The 23,195-nt window shown below is 39.0% G+C and overlaps 2 protein-coding genes across 7 annotated transcripts in view; one reads left to right on the top strand and one right to left on the bottom strand.

The window, feature by feature from the left end:
* The first annotated feature begins 1,219 nt into the window (after positions 1–1,219).
* Positions 1,220–3,041, top strand: Rpi12 (RNA polymerase I subunit RpI12). Of its 2 annotated transcripts, XM_076309750.1 has the most exons (4): positions 1,220–1,510; positions 1,613–1,626; positions 1,687–1,829; positions 1,915–3,041. In XM_076309750.1, the coding sequence occupies exons 1-4, from the start codon at positions 1,375–1,377 to the stop codon at positions 1,937–1,939; spliced, it is 318 nt and encodes a 105-aa protein (XP_076165865.1). In that variant the 5' UTR covers positions 1,220–1,374; the 3' UTR covers positions 1,940–3,041. The 2 variants fall into 2 exon arrangements, with proteins under 2 accessions (XP_076165865.1, XP_076165777.1); XM_076309662.1 differs by having other exon boundaries at positions 1,224–1,510; positions 1,613–1,829.
* The window catches only part of LOC143145623 (venom dipeptidyl peptidase 4), a 290,218-nt gene continuing 269,058 nt past the window's right edge, over positions 2,036–23,195 (bottom strand). For all 5 annotated transcript variants that reach the window (XM_076309552.1, XM_076309472.1, XM_076309383.1 and 2 more), the window contains 4 exons: positions 21,360–21,554; positions 8,352–8,512; positions 5,054–5,265; positions 2,036–4,191 (listed from right to left, as the gene is read on the bottom strand). In XM_076309552.1, the coding sequence (XP_076165667.1) occupies positions 4,096–4,191; positions 5,054–5,265; positions 8,352–8,512; positions 21,360–21,554 (664 nt within the window). In that variant the 3' untranslated portion in view covers positions 2,036–4,095. The remainder of the gene's footprint in view (positions 4,192–5,053; positions 5,266–8,351; positions 8,513–21,359; positions 21,555–23,195) is intronic.

Consider the following 23,195-nt stretch of genomic DNA (forward strand, 5'->3'; position numbering starts at 1 on the left):
TAGAAGCGCTAATTGGACTCTGATATGTACTGATTGCGAGTTGCACGAATTGCTATGAAATATTAATGTTGTGTTAGTAATTTCCTGACATTTTAATTTTAAAATATATTCCGAATCAAAATAGATTAGTAACTTTTTTAAATCTTTACATATTACGACACAGTCATTTATATTTTTAATATTGATACATATAAAGTGCTTGAAACTTTTACCTATCTTTTAAATGTTCATTTCATCAAATCTTGGCATTATTAAAAGCATTTGTCGTGGTAATATACGCTACAGGATTATTTGTACTGAAATCAATTTTTTAAACTATGAATCAAAATAATTGTATCAATCTGAAACATTATATAATACATATAGCGCATTATATAGAAACATTATAAGTGTGGAATTCGTTTTAACTACATTGCAGATGTTATCACTTTCAGGGAGTTTTAATTAATAAGGGATTACGATATGAATTTAAGATTAAGATGATAATATCAATGTACTTACTGGATTCAGGGAAAGTATAGGGCTTAAATGATAATGCTTAATTATCACTTGGCTACATTTTATTAAATTAATTGTAATATAATACAATGAAATTATATAAATACATGATCAATACTCTAACCAATACAATGTATACAACAGTAGAAGTTGAAGAAATTTTGAGAAACTTTTATCATATTACAAGCACTTTAGTTATAGACTTTATTCTGTAAAATAACATATTCTGCAACAACATTCCACAATTCTATAATTAGTTTACTTATTTACTTCAAATTAAATATATGGACTGATAATCTATTTAAAAAAGATTATCCTCTGAGAATATCTATTGCTTACTAAAGAGTACAATTAGTTTATTTAATTTACGCTTATTTATGTAGAAAAATTTGATTAAAACATTCAAATTTGTTAATGAAACGATAAAAATAAATAGTTTATATAACGAACAATCGCATAAAGCGTTTCAAAATTATTCATATAAGATGCAATTCAGTTAATATAAACTTAGCTTCGCTATATCTTTCATTGAATCATCGCGCGTAAAAATATTCACGCATGTACATTTACACGATACTCAACAAGTTACTACAAGTTTGCGTTAGTGGCGCCATCTTATCGTAGAAATGAGAATTACTACATAACCCAGCTGTTTTGTCATCGAAAGCACTGATTAAAGGTTTAAAATTAGTTTGGTCCATTCTCCGCTAGACGGCTGTACTACAGCAATACTCAGTTTCTTTGTAGATTTTGTAATACATTATTTCCTGATCGTAGTAGTTTGTTTTGTTCTACTCACGTGCACTTTAATTTCATATCGTGTTAACCTATTAAAACGTTTCGTTTTATGTAAACACCGAGTAATCTGAATTCCGAATGGAACAGAACGATGAGACTGTTTCTTTTATAAGTACACCCGGCTTTTGTTCCGATTGTGGATCAATTTTGCCATTGTTGGGTGACAGTGGAGACGTTAAATGTTACGCTTGCAAACGAACTTGGGGTCCTGAAGGTACTCGTTACTTACATTTATCGTTTGTTACCATTTCAATGTAAACCTGCCATTTGTTTATACTGTTTTTCATATTGTTTTTATGTACGATCTTGATTTTAGCTTTTGGAGATATGGTAATGTCACATACTATTCATTTTAATGACAAAAATGTTTATGCATCTTCAAAACAACAGGAAGACAATGAAGATGATACAGAAGGTCCAATAGTTGAACGAAAATGTCCACAGTGTCAAAATGACAAAATGTCATATGCTACTTTGCAGTTGAGATCTGCGGATGAAGGACAGACTGTGTTTTACACGTGTACAAAATGCAAGTATGTTTCTCCTAGTACAATTAAAATGAGTATATACTTTGTAGCAATATAAGTAGATGGTACAGAAACATTTAATATTTTTCAGATACAAAGAGACAGAGAACTCGTAACATAAATTTACATTATATATTTGGATTATTAATGGTATTAACAACACCATTCAATCGATCGCTCTGGGACAATCTCGTAAAAACTTAAACACTCTCTGTTAATAAAACATAGAGCTTTATTCGTGATACATTCAACAAATATCAATGAAGGGACAATAATAATTTCATAATACCGCTGGATTATTATTATATTTTCGCCCTAGTTATGAGTGGTTGGGTAATTTTAGTTATGTATTCTTAATTGTATATACTCGATTAAATATTTTGTACAATATGTTGGAATGAAAGTTAACAATTAGTTTAAGAAGTTTGCTGTTGATTCATTCTCAAAACCATTACAGTGGTCCTTTCATTATAAAATCGTCATATTTAAAGGGTTTGTTAGTACATCACTTACACTACAGATAGACTTAAGTGTTACTAGTAGTCGCGGTATCATATTTTTTATAGTAAAGAGAAATAGATGCGCTATATTACGTCCAGGAATTTTTAACAAACAGTCCATTAACTTAATTATATACACGACGAGAAAAATCTTAAACTATGATAGTTGAAGGCTCCGTTATCCTAACGTTAATAAAATTAACAAAAAGAAATTAATTTTTATATTCAAACAATGTTCTTTAACAATTATATCAGTTTACACGATCTACCGTTACGAAATTATATTTGTAATATAATACAATATAGTTGACACTTGCAGCTTGTATCACAAAAACGATAATAAGACAATGAAATATTTGTTAACGATTACATTAAGTATTAATAAGAGCATACGAGCTGTGCACCACCACCCATAATTTCTAAATCAAACAAAACATTAAATGTCGTTAACGATAACGATACATATGTCTTTTTAACTTTCTTTCAGAAAGGATATCCGAGCCGTATATTTCTTATAAACATCCGTCAGAGAGTTAATATTAACCATTTATTTCACATCCAAATCTCACTTGCCTCGCATAATTGTAAAATAATGATTGAAACGGAAGAGGAACATGTTTTATGATTTATTATTAAAAAAGTGATCTCTGTTATTGTAGCCACGTATTGCACAACACTTAATAACGTTTTCCCGTTAACAATAAAGTGTTCGGCAACATGTTTCTTGTTTATTTCAAAGCTGTCAAATCCCTGGAGAACACGTTGAACTTTTCGCGGCGTTACGAAACTTACTTGTACAGGGTGTACAATTAGATGCAGTGTTTCTTTGTCATAGTTACTTTATTATTTATAAAGATTTCTCATGCCGGATCCGTTAGGCCTTCGATAAACGGGTAAACTAGTTTCCTCGAAAAAATATATAAAAAAAACTAAAGACCAGTTTTGCACTTCTCAACGATTGATAGATATATTCGACTCAAACAACTCGCGACTGCAAAGGCTTTCCCCATTCTTAACTCGCAGGCAAATAAGTTATAAAAATGTTCAGTACACGTTCTTTCTTTTCAACAATTGTGCTTATAAAATTCATTAAGAGTTACTTTAAATCATCGTTCGTAAACAATATCTTAAGATGATAACAATTTTACATTGTCTGTCATTTATTATTACAAGCTATGTATTTAATACGAATAAAATCAATTGGCTGATTCCTTCGCTATTTAAAATGGTAGTACGATGAGAGTGGTCGGTTAGTGACCTTGAACGGCCAATTGATTCTGCTTTGACCGCGATATAATACGTAAAATCTGTAAAATTTTAGCCGCCAAGTTTGCTACGAAGATGCGATACAAAATGACTACAATTTAAACGTAGTATTTTTACATCACTTTCGATTTTTATTAATTTTCTTTTTCTTGTACACATGTTATAAAAATTGGTATAAATATAGTAGCAACACAATTAGTGTTTTTTCTGCTCAATCGACAGAGAAGAATTCAAATGAAACTTCGACTCGAATTTTGGAGTTCTTTGAATAGGGGACTTCCCCTCTCGTCAGGAAGCACGAAGAGTGGGGAGAGGGGCTAGTTCTCTCCACGCTCAAGACTGTTCGCGTCGAATGTACCTATTTAGTTTCTTTCTCGATTATATACACTAACGCTTCATATTACATATTGTACATCGAGTATGTACAAATGACAAGGTATTTACAGGCGGAATGTGAGGCAGGTGACGCGGAGGATCTAGATTGTCGTTTCTCATCGACGCTGCGATCATGAAGCTTCGTAGCACTCGTCCAAAAAGTTCTCCAGCGAGTGATAAAGGTGAGCTCTGGATTGAACGATCCCGTGGTCCTCGTCTGTGTAAGTCTGTGATAGACAGAAAATAACATTTTTTAATTATTCGTGATACAATATCCCGTTAACAGTGATAATACATATGTGCGTGCGTGCGCGCGCGTGTATGTGTGTGTGTAATATAATATATATCTATATGTATGTATGTAATACTTTTTTCAATAGAAATATAAGAAATCTATTTCGAAAGAAACGATGTTTAATTCTTAAATAACGATTCTCCTATTGTCTACCATTAGTATTAATTTATAAATTATCGTCTCAAGGAAAATATTTCGTTAAGAAATGAAATCTCCGTTTTAAATACCGTTAATGTTCCAATGTTTAATTTTTATTTGCAATAATTTGTTGACTAAAAAAATTTAGAAAAATATTGTACGCGACGTAAGAATGGAACCGCAGGAAAGAAGTGGACGTTTTGTTTATTTAAAAAACGAGCAAAATAAAATTGCGATTATTATTTAAATGAAAAATCCTTTGAGAGGAACTTGAATACGTAACGAAATTTGTTTACGAGCACGCAGTTTCCCGCCCATTCTGTAGATTTTAATCGTCCACGTTAAACATCGTGAAACACCAAGGAAGCACGTAGGTGAATATAAACCAGAATAATTTTCAGGGCTTCTCGGAACAATGTTATAAATCGTCCACCGTTTAAAGTTACTTTACGTTGTATAGAAAAAGAGAAACCTACATCACTTTTTTTCACATTTTTACGTGTGCAAAACGCATCTCGAAACATCTTATTCGCGATAAGTGTTTCGAATGAAAAAATATTTAACAAGATACGAAGAGCTGCTCGAAACGATACTCGTTATGCAACATATTAGCTTGCTCAAGATTCTTTGTCACAATTATAAAGTAAATGACGTACCTGTTGCCGGAACAGTATATCCTTCTGCTCGAGAACCTTGGCAAGCAACAGAGATTGTTGATAATGCACGTTGTCGTCCAGAGTCCCATGGATCAAGTAGTACATCTTCGTTTTAATATTGTCTACCTTGTTGAGGAGTTGACCTTGCTCGTAGCCGTGAAGATTGTCGTTAACCGTCGGTAAGCCCATGAACCTCTCCGTGTAAATTGAATCTGTAAATTATGGTAATTGTAATTGGTCACTTGTACACTGGCAACCATTTCGTCTTATCTTAATCTATTCTCCGAATTTTTTCGTTTACTTCTATCTTGCCTGCCACGATTTTCTCTAGTCCTCTACGTTTGTAAATTTCGACACTGCAATCGTTTCTCTCTTTAATTATTTCAAATGTTCAATTTTCATTATTCATAAATTCCTTTGTCTCCAGTTTCTCCTAATTCCACGGTATCCCGATGCCCTCGTTTCTTAATTTTTCAGTATTTGCGGTTAACGCTTTCTTTCCATTTCCTATTTTACAATTTTCCCAATACTTCGAGTCAACTCGTTTCCCATTTCCCAGTTTACAATTCTCCCGACATTTCGAGTTAACTCATTTTTCAGTTTCTCGTTTTCCATTTCCCATTTCCCACTTTACAATTTTCCCAACACTTCGAATTAACTCGTTTTCCATTTCTCAGTTTACAATTTTCCCGACACTTTGAGTCGACTCGTTTCCCAATTTCTCGTTTCCCATTTCCCAGTTTACAGTTTCCCGAATACTTCGAGCCAACTCGTTTCCCAGTTTCCCGTTTCTCATTTCCCAATTTACAATTCTCCCAATACCTCGAGTCAACTCGTTTCCCATTTCCCAATTAAAAATTTTCCCAATACCTCGAGTCGACTCGCTCCCCATTTCCCAGTTCACAATTCTCCCAGTACTTCGACTCGTTTCGGTCAACTCGTTTCCCATTTCCCAATTAAAAAAATTTTCCCAATACCGAAGTATTCAATATAGGGTTGACTCGAAGTCAACTCGTTTCTCATTTCCCGGTTCACAATTTTCCCGACACATCGACTCGACTCGTTCTTCAATCTCTCGTTTAACATTTCCGAGTTTCCCGTCCCTCGTTACCCAATTTCTCATTTTCCATATCCCAGTTTCACTCGTGTCTCCATTCTCGCACGCCACTTGGCAATATCATCAACGCTTGTGTCCCGACGAACACGTAGCCCACGTCGTAGCTTCTCTTCCTATCGAAACCGTTCACCACGACCACGGTCGTCGCTCTTCCCGCGTTATACGTCTTACTGCGAGCTTCAATTAATTTGACCGTTTAACGCTCGCGAAACACGACAATCCTGGCCTGTTTAACGACGCCTTCGAAAGATTTAATTAAACACGCAGTCTCAGACGGTCAGCCGTTCCCAGGCGATCGCCAACCCGACGAAGGAAGCACAACGAATGAAAAACGCCACGCTTCGCGCGTAATTGTGCCCGTGAATTACACCCAGCGTGCTACTTAATTAATCCGCGGAGGCCGGCGGGGAAATTGCTTCGCGCCTATAATATGTCCGCGTTCGCCGCGAGTGCCGAGAATATTAAGCTTTCCTGCTTCTCGGACGCAACAATGGAAAACGCGGCGGGGAAAAAGGCTGCGGCGAAAAGGCGATGAAATTTCCCCCGTCGTCCCCCACTCCTCTCTATAGGAGCGGATGGGGAAACCCCCGGAAGCGACACGAGCGGGGGAACGACTTGAAAAATGATCGAATCATTTTACATCGCGTTGCGAATAAGCGCTTTTAATAAAATGTTTGCTCTCGATGATTTATAGCGGACAGCTTCGGTGCTGTTCTCGTTGAAGGGTAGGGGTGAAGAGGGACGGGCCGGGGATCTGTTCGTTTCCGGTTTGAACGCCCGCGCCTGGTAATTGCGACCAATTGCGAACTCTTTTCTCACCGTTCGGAAGACATTTCACTCTTTTCATACGATTAACCATCCTTTCGTTCCACGCGTCACCGTTAACGATTAATTCGTATTCGAAGGAACCACGAAGAGTAGAACTTACGAGCGTTTCGAGGTTAGGTTGTAAAACAGCATTGGTTGTACCTCGGTTATATTTTATTTGATTTTTGTATTTTTTTTTTCTCTCTCGTTTGTATCGCAACGTGGCGCGATAAAGTCGCGAGGTAAATAAATAAATAAATATAACACGTTCGTTTATTTTTCCCCCCCGGATATAGACGTAAAAGGAAATTATAAATAATCCGATATAACGGTGACGCTGGTCGACCCTGTTGCAATATTGCAAAGAGAGGAGAAAGAAAAAAATATTATATTCGATCAATATTCGAAGGGGGCGGTGGTGATGGGACTTGGAGGGTTCTCGACAAAGGAAAGGAAAAAGCTGTGGCGTTAAAAATGTGCATCGACGGCGACGATGAAACGTCTGTATGCTCGACTCGATTTCGAACGATGACTCCTTATCGAGGGAATAAATCCGGTATTTCGAAGCGCGAGTACTATAGCTTCCGGCGGATAATCGTAACCGTCGATGCTTTTTTCTCTCCTATTATACATATGTATAAAGTCGTTAAATTCGTTTCTTGCGGTATCGATTAAATTCTTTAGAATTTAATTTATATAATTCCGAATTTATAAATGTATGAAATAATATGAATAAAATTATATATGTACACGAATTATATATATATACATATATATATATATATATATATATATATATATATATATATATAATTAAATAATATTAAAATTAAATAATATATGAGTGTGTGCTTTTATTTCATTTTGTTCCCAACAATGGTTCTCCTTTATAATAAGTATCGATTGAAATGTTAAGCACTAAGTTAGAAGAGTTGAGTTTTCTTAACTAGTTGAGAAGAGTGTAGACGTATAAATTATTGTGAATATACTGTACGAAATAGCAATAATTTATTCAACATATTAAATATTGTTCCAAGAGAAACAAATTTGAGAAGAAATATTGTTCCCCGCAATGGTTCTCCTTTATAATAAGTGTCGATTGAAATGTTAAGCACTAGGTTAGAAGAGTTAACTAGTTGACTCTTCTTAACTAGTTGAGAAGAGTGTAGACGAATAAATAATTGTGAATATACTGTACGAAATAGCAATAATTTATTCAACATATTAAATACGATTTCAAGAGTTTCAGAATACTTAATAATCGAGAATCGAATATACCCACGCCAGTGGTACAGTTTTCGTGAATGGAAAGACTCGACCGAGAAGACGTACCGCGTTCAGCGTGAATGAAAATATTGTCTCCTGTATACGTACCGTAAAGAGCCCAATCTGTTACGGGTGCCACGGACATGCCGCACTTGAAGACACCGCGATAATCCATGGCAAGCGTCATCCCTGTCGCGTAGCCTCCATAACTCCAACCCCATATCGCTGTCCTGGTACGGTCGATGAACGGGAGCGTCTCTTGTAAATACCTGCAACCAGCGAGAGAATCGTTGACGCGCGAAATTGGTCGTTAATAAAACAGGAAACGGGAGATACATCATGATTTCACGTGGAACCCGGTCTCTGTTCTTTGTCCGATCTTTTGCTTTGGTTACCTAATAGTAGTGGTTATGCCGGTGGATCAACAGGCCGATCGATTCGCGAGGAGGGACAAGTCGACGAAAAAGTGCAGAGATTACGAGGGAAATGGGAACTCGATGACTGATAATAGTTGACGAGAGTTTAAACGTTGGCCACTCGATTGTTCATCGTCTATAATCTTTCTTTAACGAGTAACCATATTACCGAGTATGTCTTCGAGGAGCTGAAATGAAACATTGGAGAGCCTGTTTCAGACAAGAGGAGAATCGAAAGAAGAATTCCTCTATGCGTAGAATTAAGATACCGATCGACCATTCGCGAGGATCCGCAAGCGATCGAGACCAATTGAACGTTAAAATTTAATAATACAATTACTATTCGTTCATCGTTTAATTAACTCGACTCTATAAATAATCGTTTCTTTGTTTATGATCGAATCCACCTTACAATGTAGTTCGGTGACAACACATTCAGGTGTTTATTTCGAATTTCTTTCTTGATACCACGAGTTCGAAATAGAAGATTTAGAAAGTCTTTAGTCACTTTGTGCCTCGTTCTCCATCGAGGTAAAAAGATCGACTGCTTGTTTTACGAGTTCTCAAGCAGGAGGAGCATTCGATTCGCTGTAGCTATATCTCAGTCGCCCGTAGTACTCGTTCCCCGACGTTCTCCCTGAGATCCATCTTCATCGTACCTCCCGACGAACACAAGAACCTCGGACTCGAATGCATTATGCATCCAAGCGGACGAGCACTTAGGGCAGCGAACGACATTTATTTTAGTGGGCGATCCTTTAAGAACGATTTTTATGAGCTCCTTACTGAGCGGATCACACGGTACGGCCAGCTTTCAAATTTAAGATCTCTTTGTTATCTTCTGGTAAGCTGATCTCCGTTCACAGCACGTGCCTTAATGGCCATTTAAACATTTCTTCTCCAACCACCACCCACTCCTCCGTTCCCCCATTGTTGTGCCTTCTTAACCTTACGTACAAATAAATTTAGCCTTACTGCTAAAATAAGAACGACGCGCGAATAAGTAATTTTTGTAGATACTTGGTTTATATAACAGGTTCTTTCGGACGCTTTAAGGTTGTTTCAGAAACAATGAGCGACAATTTCGTTTATTCACAGTGCTCTTCGCCTCGTTCCGAGGGAAATGATAACGAAATTCCCGAATCGTTAGCGTTGAAGATCGCGATTTTTCGTAATTCGCCGGAATAATTTTCACGCGTTCTTTCACCGTGTACTTCTCCACGATTAATTTCCCATTCGTCTACGTAATATGTGCCGAGTTTCAGATTAATCGATTTAACGTTTTAAAAATAGCGCAAAATTCGAATCGACCGGTGACGATTGGGACACTCTGTATTTTAAAATTGTTCCGATTCCTTTCGAAGCCTCGCCTAAACTAGAGACGATCCGTTAAATATTGAAGTCTTCACTGTGATTCTGAGTTAGGAGATAGGAAACTGGGCTACGAATTATCCCTTAAATGTTTAAGCATTGTTTAAGTATTATCTCTGATTTTGAACATTGGAATGATCTCTGTATGTACAATATTTTAAATGCTTTGAGGTTATTTCAGGAATAATAAACAATCAATATATATATATATATATATATATATATATATATATATATATATATATATATATATACAATTCTTTAGAATTATTTCGATAGAAACTTGTGCTAGGGATTACCCGTTAAATGTTGGAGCATTATCAGTGATCCTACCTTTTCTAACTCATGTACAAGTATGTATTAATATTTCGGACACTTTGAGGTAAAAAAAACCGCAACGGTAAATACGCGGATCGTAATTATCGGATTGTAAATTACAGTGTCTTGGTACTCGGTTTTTTAGAAACATCCACGTGTCGTTTGTTAGTCCAGATTCTCGAGCCGAGACCTCCCGAAAGTGTGAAATGCTGCGTTGAAATGATGCAACGGATTTGATAAAAGCAATTGTCGCGATAATATTGAAGAAAACAATGAAAAGGGAAGAAAACGATAAAGAAAAAAGGAAAACAAATACGTAACGACGTTCGTTGCATTCAAAGAGCAGCCAATATAACGGTCAATTCCACACGAATCGGTCGACAATGGCCCGTCGCATCAGCAGGAAACTTTTCCAAACACACTTCTACGGTGCATTCGATTTCCTCTACTCGAGACAATACGTGATTTCCGATCGGAAAGGGTAAAAGAGCTCGCACTCCTTTCTTCCAATCTTTTCCAGCTATTGTCTCCCGTATCTCGCGTGTTCAATAATAATGGCACCCATGGGGAACCGTGGCTGCGGCTACACGTTTGCTCATAGAAATAGTAGCGGCTCTCCCAACCGCGTACCTTTTTTCTCGAAATTTATTTAGCTCGTAAATCGACTAGTCAACCCGTTGAATTCTATTCCACCACCAACGATGTTGTTTCCGTGCTGGCATCGATTTTCGAATACAATTTCATTTTTCGCGGTTGCATTGTGCCCAATTGAATCCTTTAACCGGTTGCTGTCCTAATCCTAACCGCAATTCACAAACCTGAATTTATAATATTCAACGCTAATCACCCTCGCGTTTCGAAACTCCCGATTAAGGGGGTGGTCTGCGCCCGAAGAATGATAATTTAGGTTCTCGATGCGCGTTAATTAAAATACAATTAACTGAAACGCGGAACAAATAAGAGTTTATTTCATTCTTTCGTTATTATCGTCGAGTTATCGTGGAAGATAACTTTTAGAGATACAAATTTTGTTCGTAAGAGTATTTTAGAAATGTTGATAACTTACTTAAAGAAACGGCTAAAAACTATTTTCTTCTTTATAAATCTTTCACTTAGATATGCACCAGGTATTGTTACACTATCATCAGTATTATTGTCATTATTTAAAAATGTCCTCATAGAAAAGAATAAAAGAGAGTCAAATTAGGAGAACGTGCAGGTCGTACAATTGATTTTCTGTCAATTCAATGATTCATGCAAATTTTATCATCTGTTTGGGTACAACTGTTTCGTAAACGGTTAACTGTAGTAGGTGGGAAAGATCCAGCTTCTTTAAGTCGACGATACACCGAACTAAAGGTGTTCCTAACAGGACATCGTCTTTGCGAAAAACTTTCCCGATTCAAACGCTGAGCTTCTCTGGAGTTTTCGTTAGTTCGTCCATACACGAATCTGCTCACTCGATATTGGAATAAGCCATCCTTAACACTGCCTAATACTTGTTCTTAACACCGATAATACTGTCTTAACTACCAAACGTTTCGATGAAAACTGATTCACTAACGACATAAGCCGCACAAGATAAATCGAACTACCCTAATATTTACGTCTAACAGGAAAAGCTAATTCTATGTGCGATTTATGTAAAATTTCGAGGCAGAGAGCGTTTCATGTTTCGAAAAGGAACAGTTTCCGGATCTACATTTATAGGATCTTGTTTCATCCTTAGAAAGAATAGAATACGATACGGAAGTTTGATCACCTATTTCTAGATCACCTCGTGGAAGTTAAATATAAAGTTTTGCCGAAATCCATTGAAAAAGAATATTGTTCTTTTTAATAATGAAAACACGATCAAGAATTGAAGAAAAATTTTATTTCAAATATAATACTCCAATATTAAAGAAAAAATTATTGGACCTGTCGATTTCAAATTTTGTGTACCAGTTTGCGCGTATTTTGAATATTCGTGGAGAGTTCAGTAGAGAGAATTGACGCAAAGTTAACACACCGTATAAAAGTAATTAGATCGTTGCGTAAGAATGAAGTATAATTTTAAAAGCTAGCCTCGATCCATTAGGGGATTCTCTCTTCCAATTCTTCGTGCCGCGAAAAAATCGATTGGACATTTTGTGGAAAAATTCCGTTTCCATTCTCGCTCTGGAAATTGTTATCTTTCGTTTTCTTGGAGATAATTGGTTGTTTTATTAGGTACGCGACAACGCTTGCTGGGTCGGCTGTTTTCGCCGCCACTTCGTCGTTCTCTGTTTAATTAACTTCGACCTCACGTTGTAGGTTGTCCAGGATGGGTTTAGATCAAAGGAACAGTAGAGGGTGGATAATTTAGATAACAGCAGAATTGCGTCACAGAGTGACGCGTTCGAATATGACAATAATAAATTTCAATTCCCATTCGTTCCCGGTGGTAACTCTTAAACCGGTTTAATCGTATTCTTAAACCGGTTTAATCGTATTTTCGGCCATTCATCGTTCTTCGTTCTTATACGCGGATTATCGTTTCGATTACGTTCTTCTTAATCTCCATTCCCTCTTTAAGCGGCCCCTTTAATTCGGTATTCATCGGTTCCGCTTGTAATGCACTTGGTATTTACCCACCATTTTGTTTTCATGTTTCATAGCTCGCTTCGCTGCTCGTTGTTCGTTGCTTTGCATTCTTCGAGATCTTCGTTTCATTTCTACCCCTCTGCTCATTAGCCGGTAACTCTTTTTATTCTTCACTTCGTTTCGCTTCTTACCCGGTATTCTTTTTTACGTAACTCCCTTTTCATTCGTTTTCTTTTTTCTTCTTCTTTTTTTCCGCCTCCCTCCTTATTCTGTCACGTTGCTCTCTGTTTCGCGCTCGACAGTCGAGTGCCATTCGATTCTCGTTCTTGGAAATAAAAATTATTTTCAGATTTCTGGACGATACGGTAACACCGCTCGTAACATCCCTGCAGGGTCATTCCGTTGCTAAATGGATCGCGAACCGCCCCCACTACTCGACAAGAAAGGATTTATCTTTCGGTCGCGGTGTCGGTTATTCACCGATGAAGCGATCACGGGGGCGGAACAGCAACATTGCTGGCTCGATGACGGAAGGTACTCGCGAAAAAAGCAGGGAAAATCCAGCGGCGAGCGTGCAAACCCGGGGGGATGAAAAAGAGGCAGAGCGAGGGAGAGAATGCCTAATTCAATGAACATTTTAAAATTCCTAATGGACGTATCGGTGATTCTTCGTTGGTACAGCGTAGCCATGTTTTTCAATATTTATTAGACGCGTCCGTTGGAATAATGGAACGCTTATCCAAATTGTTTGTTGTTGTAACAATGAAATTAGGTATAAGCGACGAGAGTAACGATCTCTGACGGAAGAATAACGAAACGTCTAGACAGTGAGTGTTCAATTTGCATCGAGTATTCGGACCACGCGTGGGTCCAAACCGACCCATAACTCGATCTCACTCGCGCAAACACTTCGAACAAAGATTCTATTATTTGCTCGTACTTTCCTTAATTTCTAAGAAAAGTTGTATCGACGATACGATCGAACGGTGCAAAGGTCTCTCTGGGTCTGAAAAGACCCACGCGCGATACGACGAGGTTAAAGACATCGATCGAATACGGTCCAACAACTATAGGAACGATCGATAGTCAACGAGCAAAGTCTGTTAAATACAGTTATATTAAACTAAAAATACATTGCACTTTCGATTCCTAAATCGAGGTGTCCAAGCGGTTTTCTAAACGGGGTGAGAGAGTCTACGAATAAGGAGTTCCCGAAGTCAACCTAAACGGTTTACAAGCGTCAAAATTGCCTAGAAAACGTCTATAGAGCTCTGAAAGACGTTAGATCCACGAATCCAAGTGTCTTTTCCTAATTCGTGTCTTCGAAAGTGGATACTCGAGCGATCGATAAACATCATAATATTATTTTTGAGACTACGTCTGTTTCTAGACCTTCGGCCCCAAACTTCGGTCCGGATCAACCGATCCAAGTGTCTCTCAAAAGTAAAATCATCGTTCGCGAATCCTTAAATCGAGGTACCAACGAAAATGTCCTGAAAAACGTCTCGAACAGTCTGCCTTGTTCCTCGTGGAATCGACCAAAGTCTCCGGAGATCGCAACTCGCATTCGCGTGGAAACGGAGTTCATTCCCGTTCGCTATGAATACGTAGCGAAAACGATCGGGAGCATCGATACAGTTCGCGAGGACATCATTCCCATCGCTGAAGCGGTGCGATTGATAGTGAGCGTAGCCGAGAGGAGCAAAAAGGTGGGGAAAACGAGAGAAACAACGACGGAGTGGGCGGAGAACGACGAAACCGGTTAGGTTGGTGGATGGGAGCAATGTGGGGTGGTGTGCGGGGCGGTTGAAAAGCGAGAGAAAGAGAGAATGGAAAAACTGGCGGGATGGGAGGCTAAAGGAACGGGAAGGAAACAGAGGAAAATCAGGGTGGGAAGAGTGGCAAGCACGGTGGAAACGAGGGAGAGAAGTGGGTGAGAAACGGTGACAGGGACGCAGGGCCGACAACACCCCGCGCAATAGGGCAAAGGTTAAAGAGAGTTGGCCGATTCCGCAATCGCTTGGCCGGCTTCCAATTTCACGACTCGGTTTTTACGGGCCGGACGCGGTGCGACGCGCCAGCAAAACATTGCAACGTGGATACAGGGACGGGCAGCGCCACCGATGCCCGGATGGGAGAGCTTGGAGCACGATGGTGGCGGATGGGGGCGGTTTGGTGGATGTCGGTTAAAATACACCGCCTTCGTCCGCGTCCTTCTATCCGCCGTTTCGCCTCCGATCCTGCGTGAAGATACCCGAACGGAATCGATAGCTCGTGGAAGATAAGCGCTCGTCACAGTCTCGGCGCGATAAAGGGCCGCTTTTCCCAATCCGAGTCGCCCCCGTTTCTTGCTCTCGCTGTTCTTGTTACCCACCTCGCTGTTTGGTTATCGGAACCTTCCATTAAACGGGGACACCACCGCCGCGCGCCGAGAATCGACGCGCGCGTCTTTCCTCCGTACTCGTTCCGGGAAATGGCTTCGAAAACGAAACGTGCGTCGACGAGGGCTTCCATCGACCCGTGAAATTTTCACTGTTTCGATCATCCGCCGGGGAAACCTACAGAGTACGGGGCTGAGACGATGACCTTTGAACGGAATTGCGAATCGTACTGGGTTAGGACATTTTCGTCGAAGGACTGCGATTGGGGGGAAAAATGGCCGATGTTGCCTACATTTCCCTTCACGCGTTCACGGGGTATTCTGGTAATCTGTTGTGAAAAAGAAATCGGTTGTTTGTATACATCTCCTCGAAGTTTATGCTCTGAAAATAGCTGGGCTAAAGAATTTCCTCGAGTTGCCGAACAATTTTAAACGCGTTTCTTTAAACTGGATGACAGTACATATTAGGTTCTAGCCGATCGATTTACTTTCAATTTGGAGAGAATCTTGAACAGATGTCAAGATTCGATGTTTCTTTTAATTTTCTTGTAGCACGCTGAAGGTGAAAAAGACACAAAGGGTCGATATTCGAACTTCAAAAATTCTCATATTTTTAAATTTTTGTGATGTTGTTTTCCACGATTCATTTCATAGCCACTTTTATACTGATCGGGATGGTGTTTGTTTTTCTTGTTTCGAATAAGCAGAACCAATTTTTCAAAACGCGCTTCATTTAAGATCATACAAAGATTCTAACAATTTTTATTATTTTCATTTATAAAATATTACGAACCTAGAGTAAGCATGGATAAATACGTATGCGAAACTCCATACAGAAAAGTCTTATGGTTTCTTTGGAAAAAAATCACGAAGAGACCTACATTTACTTTTCCATTTACGGCGTAAGTTACTGCCATATTTTTTTAACGAAGAGTGCAATAAGAATAAAAATTACCATCACAGAAATTCGAAAGAAATTAACGGTCTATTTTTCGAATATTTGGGATGAAGAAATCACGAGCAAAACTATTATAAATAAACTTTGTACCGTCGGTCACCGGTGGCAGACGCATCCCGTATGGAAAGTGTAGCGTTAGTCACTAGTGACTGACACGGCGCTTAACGTGTTAATCTAGGAATCATCTTTGCAGTTCTCAGGTACGCGTTGCTGGAGGTTTCGAGATACGACAATTTGTCTGCAATATGTCAACGACTGTCGAAGGAATCAAGACCTTGTTGGAAAACGATGAACCTCCTGGTCTCGTGGACTATTGTATCGGAAGCCAAGGATTTGAGGAAATCGATTAGAAATTAAATAACGCGTTTCAAATAACTCCAATTCAAAATGTAATTCAACTACGACAAAAGACTTGGACACTTTGACACAGAAGGACCAAACTCGCAGTCAAATAAATAAGTAGATAACTGGATCATAGATAAAGAGATAAATATATAAATAGATAAATAGTCAGAGAGATAGACAGATAGATAGATAGTTCCATAGGTAACAGATAATCGATAGTAACTAATAAGTAATAGAGAATAGATAATTGATAATAGATAATAGATAATATTATGTATTATCTACATCTAGAAGTCCACACTTTTTATTATGCCACTTAGACACCTTGGTCCAAGGGTCTAGGCTGATAGATCGTTTCTTAACCGTTTCAAGACACTTCGACATCCCAACTCGGAGTACCTAGATTCCGCAAGTGGGTTTACGAGGATTCTTTTGCTCTGAAAGTGATCTCTCTTTGGAAGATGGCTGATACAGACGAGAAGATAATCCAACGTTACGATGTCCCAGACCCTGAAACAACGACTGACGACGAGGGTTATCTAACTGCAGTAAACGACACCCGAGCTCTAGCTTCTAAAAGTACAATTCTTGACGCATTAACGCGCTCGAAACTTGACCCCGAATAAACTCGTCGTCGTTTCAATTCTCACCCTTAACTCCGCCGAAGCGAGAATCCGATGCGCTAAGCTTCGCGTCAATTACTTATCCCGTTCTAGGCATCTCGCCGGTGACACTAGAAGGAAATACGAGGCGACGCGGCGATGGTCGGACGCATCCTAGGGATCAGTCTATAAATTCACTCAGGGCAGAAAGTAATTCCAGACCGGTTGGTCCCTTGGCCGATAACCGGTAAAAGAAGTTCATTTAAGGTGGCGCGTATTCGTTCACCGACGGAACAAGGGGTTGGACGTTGCGAGTTTGTTAGCCGGATTAGTGGATTACCGCGTCGTCCGCCCGATAAGTCTGCCCTTGGCGGAGGGTCAGGGGAGGTGGAGGTGCCGCGACGTCGGAAAGGCTCTCCCTATAATTAGATTTCCCGTAAAGTTGCTCGGGGAATTTTAAGAAACGCGCTCCGTGCCGCGACTCCAGGAACCGCGCCTCGTCGCGAATGTTCTCGAGTTTTCACGCTTACGGAGAACGACGAGAGTGGGGGGACTAAAGAAAAAAAAAAAAAAAAAAGAAAAAGAAATTTCTAATGAAATAGGAACATTTGAATTTCGAGCCTCGAAAACGTGGGAAACGGTTGCTGCCCTGACGGAGGGGGAACACGAGGCTCTCGTTTCTGCGTCGTTAATTTTGCACGCGCCACGCTTCCGTTCCGCGCGGTGGAAATGCTCGAAATGTTTTCGACCCTCTTGTCCAGGCGATCATTATCGGTATGCTCTTGTTCCCGACGAAATTATTGCGAATGAGATGCGGTCGGAGGGGCGTGCACAAGCACGATTGGAAGAACCTTCGAGATCGTAGGTACTCAGCCTCGATATAAGAGGCAGATAAAAACAAATCGTGCACGTGCTGGGATACGAAGCTCAGGCAGTGTATACGATTGGATGTCGGCTGCAAGTTATCGAACATTGGTCATTTGTTAATTCCATGGACGGGTTTGTGCAAAAGGTGTTAAGTTATTGTAGCTTACGATTTTGTTCGTTTGTTGGTTCTTGTGTCTCTTTCGTTGATATTTATATTTGGAACGAATAATTTCACGAGAACGAATGATGATAATAATAATAATAATAATTTGGTGGAGTAGCGAACATGGAAATGCAATGAAATTTCTGCGGTAATTTTAACATATTTACAGTCGAAGAATCGCGTGCAAAATATGTTACAATATCCGAAGAATACGATCCTCTTTTATCTGAATGTTCTACAGAAAGTCAGAACGAAGAATTTGGTGACAATTTTGTACAAGTTTTGAACCATAAAAAATATTGAAAATGCTCTGGAAAAATAAAAAGAAATACTGTTATATCGATACATTGCGATGATTGTGTTCGTTTAAAAGTTGTTTTCTTCGATATGTTATAAATTGAATAAACTTTTCGTTTGCAGATTATAAAGAAAAATGGAATAGTGTTGTTACAAACGATCGTCGAACAAAGTACGGTGTACATTGGGAATAAAATGCGATGCCAAAAGTAATAAAAAAATTGAAATACAACTCGCATTTAACTGAACAATAGTATATATTGGCTTGTTCGGAAAGTCATTTCGTTTGCCAAACTGGAGAATGAACAACTTAATAAAATGTTTATACACTCTAAAAAAGAATCGTGTTTCATTTCCCCCCCCCCAAAAAAAAAAAAAAACGAAATAACTTTCCGAACAACCTAATAGTAATACAGATCCAGCTCGTTGAACGAATTTGTACGTTTCAGGTGAGATCTATAGTAAAGTGTCGTATTTCTGATAGAATTGGATGAACTCCAGCAGTAAAAATAACCTAAGAGTAAAAATCGTTGTCGATGATTCGGACACGATGAAAGAAATAGTTGTTCCGAGTGAAACCCACACGGTAGTGACGGATATTAGGAAATTGATACTTCTGTATCAGTGATCACTGATCGGTACGGCCATAAGAGAAATCCTTGGTGCTCGTAGGAGCTACGTCACGGAGCTCACGCCCGAAAAAGGTGAGGTTTACAGTACACGCGCAAGCAAATTACGTCTGCAGATTATATTGAGTTGTGACCGGTTCTAAGCGATCAGGGGCCATCTCCTCGAGCACGTACGTGACAAATATGCATACATACATCCTTTTCGCGCTCGAGGAAGCTCCGACTGACGAATGGTACCAGCCATAATTCCAGACGCAATCTCCTCGCGCGCGTAATATAGGATTCTAGGTTACTCGGATAACGCGACTCCGAATCGAACGACTCGTTTGGAATTATTGACAGCAGTTTCAAGCGTAGCGTATGGCGTCCCAAAAGAAATGTAAAACCAGATCTGTTATAGATTCGTTGATACCACTCAGTTGGTCAGATTACAGCTTAGAGCACTGTTGATTCAATCCTCCGTTTCATCAGATTTTCAATATTGTGGTTACAATATTCGAATGTTTATACAACACTTAAGGACACTGAAACGGAGTCTCGGGGTCAGAGGGCAAACAGCCCGGCGCACGTGAAACAATTAGGGCTGGTTGATTTAGGGGTCGAAACTTCTAAATAGTATTTGAACAGTAACAAAAGCCGTAGATACTTCCATTTAGAGATTTGGTGACCCACATACACCTACTTGACCACATTAACTCGCGCACTTTAAACAATTCTACAAACAGAGCACCTTCGTCCATCGTTTGAAAACACCTAAAGTCCCTTTCCTAATCACTGCGATCTCCCATTACGAATTACCAAAGTTTCGTTACCGAACAGCTCTCCCTATCGCGGACGATTTAACCTATTTTTCTCCCGCTGGAAGTCTCCCTATTGCAGGGAATTCACCCATTTGTCTGCTCCCAAGTAGCTGGCTCTTGCGCCACGTCTAATTGGGAGCCATTTTCTAATCATTCTGTGCGAGCTCGTACGAAAACAAGCGTTCGAAGGATCGCGAACCGGGATCGATTTTGCTCGCTGTAACAATCGAACGAATTGTATGGAAAAAGGCCAAAAAAGAAAAAAACAAAAAAAAAATGTAGATACGAGTTACAGTGACGTCATAAATTGAGTTATCTCGACGTCAACCGGGAACATCGGCTCGCTGCAGATCGCGAAAAAGCAGACGGCATAAATATAAATCGGTCGCGATGTCGGATCTTTTGTTGACGTACGAGCATTAAAAATGCATAGAATAACAAGAACGATGCGTCTTTTTGCATTCGAAACCGGCCGGGCACATTCGACAAATTGCGCGGGGACATTTTACATGTAAATAAGCGGAAGGAAGGAATTAGGACTGGCCCCGCGATCGAAGTTCTCGGATAACACAATGAGACTATAAAATTCTGATCTATTTGCATTTTAATCGGCCAACTACAGGAACTGGGTCACAATTTTTCACGGTGAAACAAAATTGCGTTCGGTGGACGAGCCCGGCACGGTAAAATATTATTTTGTCTATTGTGCGGGCTGAGACCTATACAAATGGTGGAACACCGCGGAACAAAAAAAAAAAAAAAAAGAAAAAAAACAGAACAGGTCTGGGAAAATATTAATGCCCCGAACGCTTTGAGCATTCATCAAATACATGATTACGTTGAAACAAAATACACTCGTGTACTCGTCGAGGTCTTTAGAGAGAAAAATAATTAATTTCCTTGGAGGGTACGTTGATCGTGTAACCTCGCAATTTAAAATATAACGTTTCTCCACGTTCCCGATATTTTCGATGTTGCGTTCACTTCTCGCGTTTCGTCGCGACGTTATATAAATTCTCGATCGAACGTTTCATAACGTCGAAGTTGGAAACCCGTTCGCGCTTTGTGTCGCACGGATTAATAAAAATGACAAGTTTCCCGATGAGAATATTTAAATGGCGAACCAATATCACTCTCACGAAGTTAGAACTCGTTTGCATCTTGTCGCTCGCGGAATAACAATGTTACAAAACCGTGTTCAACGATCAAAATACTTGGCCAGTGAACTTACAGCGTGGAAGACCGATCCAAATTGGGACGAAATTTGCATCCCGTGGTACACAGAACGCTACAATTAGAATTCCATCCGCACTTGAGACTGGCAAAAGAACGAAACCGGTGCTCCGTACCGTATCGGGATATGCAAAACCGACGAAAGTTTCTTTCGCTTTGTACGAGAGCTCACCTGGTGACGTTAATCTGATCGACGATTTCAACGGTTCCGAGATTACGGTATCCAGCGAACAGCATACCGTTGTCCATTAAACCGGAACCTCTACCGTCGATGGTCGCGTAGATGATGCTCTTGTTCGTCACGAGATACGTGCCCCAATCGACGTTGAATTTTTCAGTGACCTGATACGAATCTGGTCCCCCGTATCTGCAACACGAAAAAAAAAAGAAAAAACGGATTTATCGTTCCCTGTGAAAGATTATCGTTTCGATTAATTGGCCGCGTAACTGCCAAAAATGAGAGACGGAGCCGCCATTGTTCGAAACTAACCTCAAATCGTATTGATATTTTATCATCGATAACACGATACGATCCCATTAGTCGGTGAAATTTTAATATTGCTTATTTTCAGTTTGATCCAACGATGTAATCAAATATTCGAACCATCGAATTGTTAAACAATTCCATTTGAACAAATTTAATTACACCGGTGGTAGGTATTTCTATTTACATTTACACAAAAGCCTAATTCGTTCGAAAGGAATAGTATAACGTACGGGAATTAAATGAAAATTAACGTCACTTGTATGGAAAATAATTCAATATCGTTCGATTAAATTTATCAATTGCTTACGGTACGATTTAACGATAATAATAAGGTTTCCACCGAGTATAGTTACTATTAATTTAGCTCGATATTTTTATATTCGGCTCTCTATGACGATTCGTATACAAAGTTCGGAATCTATTTAACAGAAAATCCTCTCGCTTGGGAGTAAATAAATTTCTACGGTAAAACAAAAAAAAAAAAATATGAACTTTTTCTCTATACGTTTCGTTGAACGCGAAGCATTAGCGAAGATTCGATTCGTTAATTTTCATTTTCGGAGGGAATTACTCCCGAACGATTCCATAAAAATTCACGAGGCGCGTTTACATAAAGGCGAATGAATTTCGTGGCGATATTTCCGGCGTTTCGCGACACCTTTTAATAGAATAGAAGGTCGCAAAAAGTTTTTGATAAATGATACGCTGCGCCTGACGCGCGACGCCGTCGTTCTTCGTTTTTCTTTTTTTCTTTTTTTCTTTTTTTGCACGGCGAATAATTCGTATCCGCTCCCGAAGACATTAAAGCGTATTCATACGGCTTGGTATGTGTTTGCATATGAAAAATAACGCTTGACGAAACAAAGATCGCGCGCAGAAAAATCGGACTCAATTAAATCGCTTATCGCTCCTAAATAGTTCTGTTCGTGGATTTTGTACACAATGAAATGCTATCGATTACATCCTCGCAGCTGGCGCTATACATTGAGCTACGAAATTAGAAAATAATTTTAATCAAAGTCAGGGTTAAAAAATTCATTGTTAATTGACAAACGTAACGAAACTTAATAGAATTAGTTTGAATGCACGGAACGTTAACATTTCTTTCAGGAATTGAAACCTATAATGAAGTTCGTAACGAATTAAATTTAACGATCAATTTAATTAAAGTAAATAAGTAATCAAATTTGAAAATAAAATAATTCGATAATCAATGTACGAAATGTCAACCGATAAAAGATATATATATATATAAATAAGTAAATGTACTGCACGCGTGCAAGATGATTGCATCTGTTCTTATGACATCACTTATCTTTTCAGACGCAATCTCCTTGCGCGCGTACTGCACGCGTGATAGAATTAATATATATTGTTTTCAATTTCAGACAGGTTCTGAGGAAAATATAAATTCTTATGGAAGAGACCTACAGAAAGATAATTCCAATTGTAAAAAGGATGATTTAACAGATGAATCAATCTTAGTTACGGGAATCTCGACAGAAACGTATAATGGGCGAA

The sequence above is a fragment of the Ptiloglossa arizonensis genome, chromosome 1 (assembly GCF_051014685.1).
Source record: "Ptiloglossa arizonensis isolate GNS036 chromosome 1, iyPtiAriz1_principal, whole genome shotgun sequence".
Classification (NCBI taxonomy): Eukaryota; Metazoa; Arthropoda; class Insecta; order Hymenoptera; family Colletidae; genus Ptiloglossa; species Ptiloglossa arizonensis.

Coding starts and splice junctions, on each gene's coding strand:
- Rpi12 (XM_076309662.1), top strand. CDS start 1,375: ATGGAACAGAACGATGAGACTGTTTCTTTTATAAGTACACCCGGCTTT. Junction 1,511..1,612: donor ACGAACTTGGGGTCCTGAAG/GTACTCGTTACT, acceptor TCTTGATTTTAG/CTTTTGGAGATATGGTAATG. Junction 1,830..1,914: donor TACACGTGTACAAAATGCAA/GTATGTTTCTCC, acceptor AATATTTTTCAG/ATACAAAGAGACAGAGAACT.